Raw genomic sequence first — 14,320 nt, forward strand, 5'->3', positions numbered from 1 at the left:
CTATTCTGCTAATCTCAAGACTTGTAAAGGTGATGTGTAAGAAAAGGCCTGCCTTCTCTTTACTCCACCTTAGGCCTTGCCAGCATTTGTCCTCTCACTTGATGCACATTTCTGAACATACAGGATTTAATCTAATAGCACAGAGTTTTCCTTCTGGCATTTTGGTGCCTACCAAACCATACTCTGCATACCCTGGGAAGTCAAGCTGTTCAACAACCGCTCCATTTTCATGATGAGCCGAGAAGCTTCAACTGGAAGGGGAAATCAAGTCTTAATGAAGCTGTTCCTTCCAGTGGTTTAGTCAGTCAAATTCAGCTCTGAGAACCTCTCTGCTCTCTTAGGCTACTTACTGCTTTTGAAGCAATTTGAGATGATTTGTTAGGGACCATCCAGCCTGTATATAGCATCATCCACGTGCCACTCGTCTTCCAAAGATGTCATGAAGGAGCTACATTTTTTTATGGCCCCTTCTCATTGAAAGTTAAAGAAGTTTAGGTTCCTTAGTCATGTAGTGATTCATCTAGTCCGTCTTCAGCCATCTAAGGTTAGCTGGCTGATCTCGGAGTTGCTCATCTCATCTACCTCTGTAGTCAAAAGAAACAAACCCCTCCAGAGGGCGATTCATCCCACTTCTGTTACACTTTTATCTCGGTCTAGACTGCTTGCTTAGACTAGCCAGCTGTGACATTTGGGTGGGTGAATGAGGTGAGAGGAATGCCCCTTACTCACTTTTGAAAAATGTGCTTCTGAGCTAGTTTTTCTTACATGGAATTGAAGTGAGAACATGCAGTTCACTTCTCTTCAAACTGCAAAATGAACTTGAAAATAGCCCCTGTGATGAATCAGCTTTGTATGGGATTCTCACCTCATTCCTCTCATTCCTGAAATTGCTTAGGTGAAAGGCTCTTGTTTTATGGTGCTTTGATCGAATTTAATCATGTTCAAACAAGTGAGTCATGACATTTGTATAAGGGGGTCCATTGCCCCAGCTACAAAGTCCCTTCAAATGTAAATGCCGTGCCTCTTAGTTTAGAGCTGTTGTTTTGCTGATGCCACCCCATCCCTGGAGTCTGTTTCACTTCCCTGTTTATCTGGAAATTACATAAAGGCATTGTAGCTTTGTTGCTGGTGGTTTCAGACAAGTCAGTGAGTGCTCTGTATTTGTAATTAGATCGTGAATATTCATGACTGAGGAAAACAAATCTGTTATTTTTCTTCCGATTGTAGCAACCAAATGAACTTTGTGAATGGGGTGTGCAGCGAGGATGTTAAACGGGCGAGCAGGCTCCTGATCGGTAAACTGTACCTGTTAATGCAAAACCTGGGGCCGCTTCCCAATGACGTTACCCTGACCATGAAAATCCTCTATTACAATGATGGTAGGTGGAAAACAGTGCGTGCTGTGGGGAAAAATTCTCTTTCCATCAGTTTCTATAACAGTCGTGAGCCCCTGTAAAGTAAATAAAGCATAGAAAGGTGAAATGGTACCAGCTGTTAGCTGATAACAGTGAGAAATGGTGTAAAATACAGTAAAGCCTTCTGATACACAGGGATGGCAGGTGCTTCTTGAGAAAGGTTTGAACATCCATGTAAGAAGTACAGCCATGCAGTGTTAAAAGGAGACATTCTTCTCCTTCACTGTTGGTTTTTGGTTTTGTTTTTTTAAGGAACAGGCAATGTCAGGGTCTGCTCCAGAAAGCTGAGCATATGAATGGTATCTCAGCATCCTAAAGTCATTCTTTGAGCTCTCTGGTAACATTTATTCAGTTCATTTTTTCCTTTGCGTTCTCTCCCTTCTTCCTGAAAAAAAACCCAGAATATTTTTAGTGGTTGATGTTGTGACTTGAGGCTGGTATACACTTCTTCTTTATAAATCAGATTAAGGAGAGATGGAACTTGATTTCTCTGACACCAGTGGGTCCTTTCTCCCCGTGTAGTAACTCCCAAAGATTACCAGCCCCCTGGCTTTAAGGAAGATGTCAGCCCTGGTGACCTGTTGTTTGATGGCGATCCTGTCAACCTGAGAGTAGGGTCAGTCTCCACCGGCTTCCACCTGATGAAAGTGAGAGTGACAACTGAAAAGAAAAGAATGGGGACAGTTGAAAGCAACCTGATCCAGAAGAATGGACCTACTGAGATCTCCCATCAAGGGTTAGACTGTGATGAAGAGGAAGAGGAGGGGAGCACAAAGGTATAGAAATAGCTCTATTTGGTTCTCGCTGGAGGAACAAGGTTTATCTAGCAAAACTCTCCTTAAAAAAAACATTTTCTCACAATCCTAGTTTAATAAGGGTTTCAGCTTGTGTTGGGCAGCAGCCCTACAGTGGACTGAACGCTGAGGCTGGAAGTCCATAGACATAAAGTGAGTTTCATTTCAGCGTATCCACTGGCTTACTGAGTCTAGTATGTTCTCCCAGAAGAGGGCACTGATTGTACGGAGAGACCCAACACATGTGTGTGCACACACACACGCACATGCACACTTATACACAGAAATGCACAAAAGGGAGAAAATTGCGAACAGTTTTGCATTTCCACTTCGCATTTCTTAGGACTAAACCACATTCCACTGTGTAGTTAGGTGGGATTCCTTCCACTTACCTCTAGCCATCTAGAAGTTGTGCGTTGTGTCCAGTTTCTTTAGGCCCCCTCCGTGTTTAGTGGCAAAGGGGGCATCTTTAGCAGGTAATTCAGATAATTTCCGTAGACACCAAGGTAGGCCAGAATGAATTGTCCTCTGGTGGTGCCTCTCTCCAAAACAACAGAAGGGGCAGCCCAAAACGGGTAGCTCAGACTTGACACTTTAATATTAGGTGGTCAGTGCCAGGGAATAAACCCCTACATAACTAACTCCTGAAGATAGGAAGCCATTTAGCACAGAATTCTGTCTTGTCTTAGAAAATTTCTCCTTGAAAGACCTGTAGGCTTGGGAGAAGGAAGGCCTGGATGCTGAGGAGCTCTGAAAATCTCATCCCTATTAGTGCTGGGTTTATGGATTTACCACCTGGCATATTTTTTAGGTTATGTTATTAAGACAAAACATCATTTGCTTTACAGAATCACCCTCTCCCTGTCAGAGCAGATTCAAGTGAGCATGAGGAGGACAGAAGTGACACCCATCCAGGCTGGAAAACAGAAGCATCTTCTTTTTACCTTCAAGATACAGGTAAATGCCCAGTTTCAAAACTGAAGGTGCTCATGACTGTATCCTAGCATAATATTTGGATTTTCTCACTTGCTTTGAAGTGAATGAATAGAGTTTGTCAGGCTCTTTGAATTTGTGTCAGATCCGATTGAACTATGCAGAAGGGCTTGTTGTATATGCTTGGTTTGTTAACAGAAGCATTCAATTTTTTATCAGTATTTCTCCACCTCTTTGTCTCAGTAGTTTTTTTCAGATATGGAGGAAATGCCCAGTTCATCAATACTCAGTTACATTTCTACATTTTCACCAAAGCTCTTTTCCTTTAGCTGTTACAGTTTGATTTCGCTAATGACTTCCATGTGTGAAAACATAAATGAAATACATGAAAAAAAAGCCTTTTCTCTCACTTCAGTTAGCCTAGCTTCTGATATACCGTGCTGTATTTGCTAATGACTTCCATGTGTGAAAACATACATGAAAATACATGAAAAAAAAAAGCCTTTTCTCTCACTTCAGTCAGCCTAGCTTCTGATATACCGTGCTGTATTTGACCTTTGAGGCTCTCAGATATAGCCTGTGGAACAATACCATCTAGTGACAAAATGGTAAATAGCATTCCTGAGATCCCCTAAGCACTGGAATGAAGCAGCTTGTCTGCCTATGAAGTCACCTTTTCAGGTCTTTCTCCTGCAGATTCTATGATGACTAATAAGGGGTGAACTCGTACTGCCACCTTTTCCTCTCAGGGGATATTAACAGGATCTTCCTCCTCTAACCAGTTGCTTGTTTTCATGAAACTGAGGTGCTTTGGGACACCCCGCTCCTCAAATTTTACTGAAACTATCTAATAAGGTCAATAGTTACTAGTCAAGGGGCCAGCTCCCCTCCTTCCCCATACACAGAAGCGCTTGGATAGAGCATATGCAGCCAGAAGCTTTGTTTTCTTAGAAACCAGGTTAAAATGGAGTTTCACTATAATTGATAGGAGCTGCTGCGAGCTGGTGTGTTGCATGTTCAGATGACATTTTATTCTGAAATCTCTTGTTTCCAGAAATAAACTGCCAGTGTTGGCAGTGCCTGAGAGCAAAGGTTACACAATTTCAGATCAGGCATGGGATTTTGCCACAATGGCTTAGTCAGGCTTCTGGATTATTTTTTTTTTCAATTAAACATAGGGTTTTAACTTCACAGCTAATTTTGATTTGGTGTTTGGATTGTAGGTGGAAAGAAGAAGATGGGAATAAAGGAGATGGGCAGGATGCCTTGCTCAAAGGCATCTCAGCAGGTGAGGAAATTTTAGTGGTTCTAAGATACACCGGGCAAGGTGGAATTCGTTGCCACGGAACATTATGTCATCTAGGATGGCATGAGGTTCAGTTAACATTAGTGGATTTATTGTGCAGTATCAAAATACATAGAGGCTGCAGAGTATTAGGGCATAGGGATATAAGCATGAACTGGAAGCATTTAGGAAGATGGTCAGCTTATTTCATACATCCAGTACAAGAATTTTGTGCCATTCTCTGGAGTTGGCACTTGTGGATTACACATGCAGACTAAATGTATCAGTGTCCCAGCCAGGCTGGTTTACCTGTGTGTGTTTTTGGATTAAGGTTCTGAAATCACCACCCAGTTTTAGGTTTGAAGAGTGTGTTTATCTGTTGCCTAACATGGTCTTCACCTCTCCTTTCTTGCTTCCAGACTATCTTCACATGTGAGTCACAGGTACTTACTGGATGGTATCCCTTTTTGGCTACCTTGCTAGGATAGGAAGAATTTTCCCCTGGAGGTGCTGATCTCTTTTTCAGTAGTTGTTGGGGCAACCCAAAGAACTAGGGTAGACCAGACATGTAATTTTAGATAAGTAAAGTTATGTGAAATTAATTCCATCCTGGAGGCTGCCCAGGCCAAGCCCTGAGTCAGAATCAGAGCTCGAATTCATGGGCTTGTGCAGAGGTTTTTTCAGTGACAGGGCAAATCTCTGTACACCACCAGACTTGCCACTTGATCCTCCTCCCATTCAAATTAGTTGAAAATCGTGTGAGCTTGAATATTCAGAAACTGAATCTTTACAGGATAAGTTAATGAGAGTAGGAAATTGCTACTAAAATTTTCCCCGCCTCTGTGGAAAAGAATCCCGGGGTGTCTAACCCAGACAGCAACTGGAGACTACAACTTAACCGTGTCATTCAAAAGGCATCTGTGAAGTATTTGCCTTGACTCTGGATCTTAGAAATGAACTTCTGTGCCTAGGCTGGTATTTTTCAAACTTTAACCACATTTCTTTTTGTGTCACCTCCTCCAGTTTCCTTCTGATCATTGTTTATTCTGTCGTCTGTGTGAAAACAGGAGCCTTTCTTGTTTGTTACTCATGGTTGTCCCACAGATTCATGCTCTGACATTCTTTTGGGTTTGTCACGATTGTAAGCGGGGCACCAGACACCTCTCTCTTGCAGCATGTGAATTTCATTAGAATACAGTAGCAATAGTGAGAGTGTCTGAAGGTGGTGGAAACAGCATTAGTTGCTGAAAAATGGAAGAGTCACTTTATCCATTGTATGCTTCCAAAGACTTAAGAAAAAATAAAAATCCCAAGCCCTCTGCCTGGTAGATTCTGCATGCAGAGTTTGGGTTTTCTTTTAATGTATTCTTTGATACTATTTTTTAAACCATCATAGCTTGGAAGTTGGCTAATATTTCAGTCAGTTTAGGGAAAAACAAAGTCAAGTCACTAGTTAAAATCATCATTGTAAAGCCAGCGCTAATAAAAATTTGACACTATTTTCCATGAGAGGGACTTTCCCTTCTTTTCTGAGGGAAGTGGTTAAAACAAATGACCATTGTGTATTCCACTTGAATCAGGAAGCCAAACTGGTGAGTGAAGTTTGTCTTAAAAAATGAGGACAAGCTTGGGTGGATGGGAAGTCTGAGTTAGGTATTATCTAACAGGGTCAAGTATAGGTAAGACAGGTAGAAGTAGTCCTGTTGGAGTGTGAATGCAAACACCTTGTTGCTATCCAGATTACAGTAGAGTCAAATAATAGCGTTTTCCAGCTGTCAGGTGTGTTCAGAGAAACTCTCTGCTTTAAAGAGCTATAAGGTCTCCAGAGTGACTTGTTTTCCCCTGGATTTCAGAGTTTAATCAACTTGGTGTGTGAGGGGCCTTGGGGAACAACGTAGCCTGGGCCATGGAGGTCTCCCTTTACTGGGGCAGACATGAGCCTTTAGAGTGGCAGTGCTAGTGCGTGACTTTAAGTGGTAGGTTTGCACCAGGAGAAGATCCCCTTGCGCTAGCTTAATGAATGATTGCTCATGTACTGCACTGCCGTAAGGGAGCGAGCAAGACTGGGTGGCGAGGAACGGGCAGAGAGGGTCTGGGAGGGAGACCTGCCCTTCCAGTGGCAACGCAGCGTTAGCTCGTCTGCTGTCCATGGAGCAGCACCTCGGGGACTTGGGTTTAAAGATGCTCTCCATACGGTTAAACGTTCAGGCCAAGATTTTCAGAACTAACTAAAACAATTTGGAGTGTCCCAGAACTTGATATCTGTACAAGGATTTGATATTCAAGAAGTGCTGAGTTCAAAAATGGTACGAATAGTCACAAGTTGCTTTCGGAAATGTGGACGAGCCCATTCACTGAACTACTTTATTCCTTCTGATTCCTTGGTTATCAAAAATAAAAACTGTGCTGTTAGAACTGAGTTTACTGGTCATTATCTTCCTGACCTATAGCTCTTCAGGAAAACCAGGAATGAAGGTATTAAAGGCTTATTTTTATCTAATTGACGTGGGAGAGACAAAGGATGCAGATCTGCCGAAAAAGAAGCAGCTATTCCTGTCCAGTTAGTACTGTAACTGGCCTTTAGTAATGGCCATGGAGAGTTCTCTGACAGAAGGCTTTTCAGATTGGAGAAAAATTTACATGTGCTCAACTGTCGTTTTATCTGCAATCTCATGATTGATGATACTTAGGATCAAATGAGAGATTGCCCTTTCCCAGCAAAGCATCTCTGTACTTAATCATCCAGAGTTAGACACCAGCATATAAATTAGCCTACCTCTTCTGACTTCAGGAGAGTTTTTCTGATTGCATCAGCCAAAGCTTTGGCCCAGTGTGCTATCTTTATGCGCCTTGCTACTTTCCACTGGCATTGTAGGAGTTGGGAAGAGTTGGGTGAGCTAGGGAATTGCTGCCCATTGGTTTAGCTTATAAAAATCTGCTGATGAGAATGGGGTCCCATGCTGAACTTAAGACAACTTTTTGAATTCTTCAGCATACTCCTTTGTCCTTCTGTGAATATTTTTAATGTTCTTGTCCTGCAGATTGATTTTGGTCAGCTTTGTCTTCGTGTAAGCAAACATGTTGCAGTGGAATGAGTTTGGAATGAAACAGAACTAGAAAATGAGTAAAATCTGACCATGTGGACGCCTCTGCAGGCTTTTATCTCCCATCAGGAAGCTGTGGGCTGAAGTTCTGGGGTGGTCCTTAGAGCACAGTCTCGCTGCACAGTGAAGCAGCCGTGCAGAGAGCCCTGAATCGCCCCTGACCGAGCCTGCGCCAGGGCTGGAAATGGTGTGGCCATATCAGCACAGCACAAGTCAGCTCTGCCTCCCAAGTTTCTGGCTTCATTAGCTACCGCCAGACACTGCTGATGCTGCTGGACTGGCCGTGCTTGTGCTACTAGACTGCTGGGGGACATGAGGAAGTGTGTTGACGCTTGGCATTGTGTGGACATACCAGTTGGGATCAGTGACAGCTCAGGGATCTCTGCACTGCGATTCACTGCCTTCTGTCGGCATGCTCCTGCCATGTGGATTAGCTCTCTTAACGGGAGCTGTCTGAAAGTTAGATGTCTAGGGAGAGATTCATACCTAAAGGTTGTAAAGCTGTGCTGGTTTAGACCTCAGAGGATAGCCTGTCTGGCTTCCAGCTGCTGCTCCTCATGCAGAAGACTTGGCTACCTGGCCATGTCCTCTTTCTCCGAGGGACTGTGGCAGCAATGGAAGGCAGTGTGAACACACTCTGTCATGGATGACCCATTGTGAGCAATATCTGTCGTGTTTGCCAGTGATCAGTGTCCTGCTGGTGCCCAGGGCCGTGATTACTCTGATGGAGATGCTTGTGCCTTTGCTGAGCTTCCATGTCGTACACAGCTTCTGTCTGAAAGTGAAGGTCAGCACGAGTGGATTCAATTGCAGAATAACAGCTTGGAGATCAAGACCTCTGTTGTCTGATTTTTCCCAGGCAAACACTTTTAAAATTGCCATGACAGAAAGCAGTTGAAGGGTGAAGCCTGCCATTTGCAGAGCAATAGGAAAGCATTTTTCTGTGACAATGTCATTATCTTGAACTTTTGCAGAAAAGAAGAAAAAAAAAAGAAAGGTTTATCTCTAACTGTCTATCAAGAGAGCTGTATCTGATGAGAAGTTCCCAGAACATTTTCCCCTCCAAACCAGCTGAGGCTACACAGACCCAAACAATGAAGAGAGAAAGATTCAGAGATGAGCTTGCCTCTCTCCTTCCTGTGAGCTCAGGCCATTCTGGGAGGAGTGAGACAGGGAGGTCAGGAAATTCCTGGCTTCTCTCAACTCACGTCAGATCCTTAGCTGTATCTTGGGGCCATTCATCCCTTGCATGAGTTATCCCTGTCTAGTGTGCAGGAAACAGTTTCCTAGTGATCTCTTCATTCAGAGGTGAGGCCCATCACGCCGCAGATCCGGGGAGATGTAACCCTTGTGCCCTGGGATTCCCTGACAGCTACCCCAGGGATATCTCAGGAAGATGTGGTGCTTCCACACTGGCTGCCTTTACGTATGTTCATAATGTACGTGCTAGCAACCAGACCTCTAGAGAAATCTGCATGAATTAAGGTTGGACAGATCTAATATCCCACAAGGGACTAAGCTGGGTCGCAGCCTAGTAGGCAGAAGAGGTGTCCATTGCTTTTCGCCTCCTCCGTTACAATGCTGTAACCTTATCAGGGAAGGCTTCTGGTTTTGGGAGGCATGTTGGATCGTGATCTGGCAGTCAGAGTGGCCGGCGCAGCGATGTGCAGTGTGATTGAGGGCCCTGGGAGAGATTATAAGGAGACACATTGATACATTTTTTTTCAACAGGTATTTTTGAAGAATTTTTTTTATATACTCTGGAAAAATCTGTTCATTAGTCCTTCAAGTGCTGCAGGAGACATGAGGTTCAGAGTAGGCCTGTGAGACTTCCAGTTTGCAAAAAAGAAATTGCGTTGAATGTCAAAGATCTTAACAGTGAGCTATGGAAAAGGAAGAGGACTAGTGGTAGTCAGTGATGTGTTGGCATGGCTTCCTGGGGACAAATATGTGGCAAGTTTCCACAGAAGCACCACAGTGAGTGTCTTTCATTCTTCCACCTGCGTAAATTGGCTTTCATGCTAACCAGTATGATTCTCCTCCACTTGTACAGATGAAAATCAGGATTAATTCCACTGATGTCAGTGTGATCGTTTCACTGGAAACTGATACGAGACGAGGGTGAGCCTTGCGTTGAGCATTTAACCACTGTGCCACCTTTGCAGAATCACTGAGGTCAGAAGGGACAATTGGAGATCTTCATGTCCAGCCTAGATGCTCAAAGCAGAGTGAAGTGGAGCCAGTTTCTCAGGACCTTGTCCAATCATTTCCAAGGATGGAAACTCCACAGCCTCCCTGGACAACCTGTGCTAGTATTGATTGCCCTCACAGTTAAAAAAAAGTTTCTCCTTAGGTTTAAATGGAATTTCCTGTATTTCAGTTTGTGTCCATTTCCTCTTGTCCTTTCACTGGACACCATGACGTACCTTGTGAACCTAGATTTTTGCTGTGCTTGGAGAGCATGGAGCAGCCAACTGTCAGTGAGCAGATGGGAATTATTGCCTTCAACCAGAGAGAAAGGGCTGTTCACCAGGGATGCCTCACGTCTTAGGGGATCAATTTAAAGAGTCACTGGCTTGACTTTTGAAAGTGGCAAGAATTTGCTCTGTTGTCGAGTCAATGTTAGCTGCAACTGAAATCACAGGGTGCATCAGGCACTGGCTCGCTCTGATTAAAGTTTCCTGATGATGATAGACATCCCTTGCAGATACTGTTCATTGCCATGACACCAGAGGATCATTTTGCCTTGTTTCAGCAGTTAAGTCTGGTATCTCAGTCCTTACTCTTCGAGCTCTCTTGATGGAACTGGACTTCTTTTGACATTAATGTGCTCCTGAATTTGTCAGGATAGTTACAAGGTACAAAACTAAACACTGTGTCCCTGACAAAGGGATCGCTTCTGAGGGCATAAAATTTGCTGGGTGCCAAACGTCCACATCGCGCAGGCCAGGGACAAAGAGGGACACAGTCGAACGCCCTTGTGCAATTTTAGCTTTCCTACATAGGATGCCTTGGGAAGCAAAACACATGTCAGAAGAGCTGTAAATTTGCTTCGATTTATGCTGGGAATTTTTGGCCGGAATAAGTGGGGACACTGGGGATTGAAAATTGCAGAGCACAAAACTAGGTCCTGATTTTGTCTGTCTAAGAATAGCAGTGTAGCTGTGGTCTGCTTGTTCTGTTTCATCCACCAGTCTGCCTTGGGAAGGCTTTAATCTAAGTCTAATCTATTTTTAGCCTGATATCTTCTCCAGACAATGTGCAGCTGTCCTGTTAGTTTTATGCCAGAAATTAGTAACACTTGTATGATTCACAAGTTAGCTGTAGTTTTACAGAAAAATTCTGCGGCAAAATAATACTTTTGTGTGATGTGTAGTGCAGTGTTGTAAAACAGGAGATTCAAACTCACGGTGTGTTCATGGTATGACCTAGACCCAGAACTACGCCTTGGACTCAGAGTCAGGAGGTCACAGATCTGTTCCTGTCTTTGTTACTTGAGCTGGGCTTGTCCCCCCGTCCTGTTGTCAGCATGGTCCCTTTGCAGGGCACGCGTGCAAGGGCCGCGGTCTTGTCTGATGTGCTTTTATTGCACCTGGCTCATCAGTGGAGCCGAGGACCCGTAGTGGTTGTGCAGGACAAAAAACCAACATTCATACAGCACGAGCTCTCCTATCAGTCATTCGAAGTCAAGCACCCCAGTACATGGGAAAAATCAGAATTAATCAACTTCTGGAGGTTTTGATTGTATATTTAGTCAATGGGAGGGATTTCCTGCTTGTCACCACACCATTTAAGAGGTTTACTTTCTGGTTAAAGTCAAATAAACATATGTAGGATCTGACTTAATCCCATTTAGAGCAACATTTCTGGGGAAGAAGCTTGAGTGTTTGGTTAAGGATGGGACCTGGAAGTTGGACTTAGGGGCTGTTCCTGACTCTGAGTTCCTACGTGAACTTGTAGCTGGGCAGGGGCACGACAGGACATGTTGGCTCCGCTGAAATACTTCACAAGATTGACGTCTTATTCAATCGATAAATAGTGCTTGTGCAGAGCACTTGATGGCTTGCATAGATGTTTTTACTCTTCTCATCTCAGGTTTCTGTTAGGTGGTCATGCTGCCTGTGGTAAAGGGGAGGAAGACTGTGGGAGAGTTGCAGTGGACTCGGCGTGAGCAGCTGCTTGTTGTGGCTCTCTCTCCCACTTCAAAAGTATCCCATCCATGCAGAAAATTTAGGAGGAATAGCAAAGGGGTAAAAACTTTACTGAGTAGTTGTCTATGCTGCAGAAGATCGGTTCCTCAATAGAGGAAATAAAAGCACCAGCTCTAGCTGATGCTGTCTTTATGCGGTTTAGGCTAAAACAGGAGGAGAGCTGCCTTATTCAGGTGACTGGGGGGGGGCCGGGAAACGGGGGATCGTCACTTTGCTTTATGTGTGGCCAGCAAGACAGGGTACAAACCCTGCAGCTGTGTTAGCACTAGAGGGTTTTTGGATGCGGTGTTTCCCCTCTCTGGGCCCTTCACTTCAAAAAAGGAAGCAGACAGGTTAAAATGATGCCAGGGAAAGGAAAGTAAATAACTGCCTAAAATGCCAGTTTGAGCAGCTGGATATCAGGTCAGGAGCTGTAACACAGAGATCCACTCATCACTCTTCCCTCGGGCAAATATGCCTTGGGCAGCACTGGGAGTTTTGTCAGCCTGAGTGTGCAGGATGAAAGAGAACCTTCCTGTCCCACTTTGGCAGATTCTTGTTTTCTCTGTTTTTGTGGAAAGGAAATTGTACTTTCTGCGTTAAGCAATATTGTGTTGCTCATAATGAAGAGGAGGGAAGAGGCGAGGAAAAACAATTTGAAACACGATAGAGAGGCAAAGTGAGGTTTCAGACTATTTTACTGTTAATCCATAATCAGAGTTATTTCACACATTAGAAAGCGCATTGCTATGTAGAGATTACCGAAGCCTCATACCAAGGTCAGATAGAAAGCAAGCCTTGATGACGCGAGTGGGGAATTCTATAATGACCGCAGCTTGTAATCTGGAGACCTTGTGCTTGTCTCCCGGATGCGTTTTGGAGTAGCTCTTTATTAACTCCTTGTGTTTATCCTGCTTCAGTTACGTGATTCTTCATGTTTTACGGTGAAACTGGAGTAAGGTATTCCAGTTTTGGAGCAGGAACTCGGTTAGCACTCTTTTCCCTCTTCATTCACCTTACTTTCAGCCAAATGAACTTCTTTTTGTAGGCAAAGTTGAAGCGGTGTGCTGTGGTGTGTCCCTTTAGCTCAGTTCCAGCGAGAGCAAGCGAGTTTACATTGCCAGACTGTGTGATTTGTCCCTTCTGGGTGGGCAACAACACACGTTACTCTCTGCAGCTCCAGATTATTATTGTAAAAATGTAAATATGTTATGTGATAATGAGAATAAGTGAGCTTGTCACTTGGCACAGCCAACACTTCAGCTGTTGTTCTGGCTGTCCATCTCTCTGTGGTCTGTCTGAATTGCCTGTACCATTGACCCATTTATATTCTAACATATATTTATCCGTGTTTTTTAACCTTTTGGTTTGTAGACCTCTGAATATTTTTGAGGGAGGCTTGTGTCTTTCTAGAGGGAAGTTAAGCCTCTTGGAAAAAAGCTTGCTTTGCTTAGTTATTTTTCACAGACTCACAGGTAGTCTTTGAAGTCTGAGATCGACCAACTCACGTTGAAATTGCCTGATGTACAAATAGAGGTACTGTATGTCTCCTCCTGAAAGGCTGTTGCTGGTGACTGCAAATGTGACATAAGTGCCCCCCGTCTTTTACATACTTCTATGATTATCTCAGGTCGATGAAACAGGCTGTGCCCTATAAGCTATTATATTTCTCAAAGGTCTCCTTGCTGCTGGTATTTTCTGTCAGCGGTGAGGAAGTGGGTACTGTTCCTTCTGCCACCAAAGCCATTCTCCGTCCCTGAAGCTGAACCTGTTGCGTTCACAAATCTTACAGTCTCAATTCCATCCAGTACTCCAGTTTTGATTCCTTGCCTAATTGCTTTTGTGGAGAACAGGATCACACTGAGCAAACCCAGGAGGATCCAGGAAAACACATTGTAGTTTTGGAAGTTGTGTTTCTTGACTTATCTAGCAGGAGCCTGTACCGTGAGAATGATCCCTGTTTCTGATGGTTCTTACAGATAAGCTGCCTGAACCTTGCATTTAGCCAGGAAGAGGTAATAGAACCCAAGAAGAAAAGGAAGGTCAGTGAACCAGAGAAGCTGATTCGGGACAGCAGGAGATGATGTTCATTCTGACACACAATACACTTTGGAAGATGTGAGTTTGCATGGTCGTCTGACTAGTAAAGACCTTTACTCTCTTCCAGTATTTAACTCTTCCACATACCACATGTATTTCTGCATGTTTGTCTCGTGAAAACTCTGGATTGCCAAGAGACAAGCAGCACCATAATCGTCATGACAATGTCAACTAACAGCCCTTGTTTGGTGTTCTAAAGTTGAGGATTTGTGTTTCCATGTGAATGGTGTCTGTGTGCTTCTTTCTCTCCGTCTCTCTCCCTCACTCCCCGCCCACCCCATCCCACCAGCTAAATTGCCTCCTCTGTGGCTGGACTGTCCTTTGCCAATATGTCATCAATATTTAATGACACTCTCTCAAGATGAACTCTCTGAGGTATCAATGCCAGCAAACAACAAGTCTCATGATTCACTAGATTGTGCTTAACTTCATCCTATCTGCTGTTTCCGGAGCATAGATTTTTTTTTCAAAGAAGGATTTTTATCTATATTGAATACAG

At 43.8% G+C, this 14,320-nt stretch overlaps 1 protein-coding gene across 1 annotated transcript in view; it reads left to right on the forward strand.

The window, feature by feature from the left end:
* HORMAD2 (HORMA domain containing 2) overlaps positions 1 to 13,805 on the forward strand; it is a 22,287-nt gene extending 8,482 nt beyond the window's left edge. The window contains exons 8-12 of the mRNA XM_009710113.1: positions 1,228 to 1,379; positions 1,938 to 2,191; positions 3,058 to 3,166; positions 4,366 to 4,430; positions 13,701 to 13,805. Coding sequence (XP_009708415.1) covers positions 1,228 to 1,379; positions 1,938 to 2,191; positions 3,058 to 3,166; positions 4,366 to 4,430; positions 13,701 to 13,805 — 685 coding nt within the window. The remainder of the gene's footprint in view (positions 1 to 1,227; positions 1,380 to 1,937; positions 2,192 to 3,057; positions 3,167 to 4,365; positions 4,431 to 13,700) is intronic.
* The last annotated feature ends 515 nt before the right edge of the window (positions 13,806 to 14,320 follow it).

The sequence above is a fragment of the Cariama cristata genome, unplaced genomic scaffold (genome assembly GCF_000690535.1).
Source record: "Cariama cristata isolate BGI_N322 unplaced genomic scaffold, ASM69053v1 scaffold401, whole genome shotgun sequence".
Taxonomy (NCBI): Eukaryota; Metazoa; Chordata; class Aves; order Cariamiformes; family Cariamidae; genus Cariama; species Cariama cristata.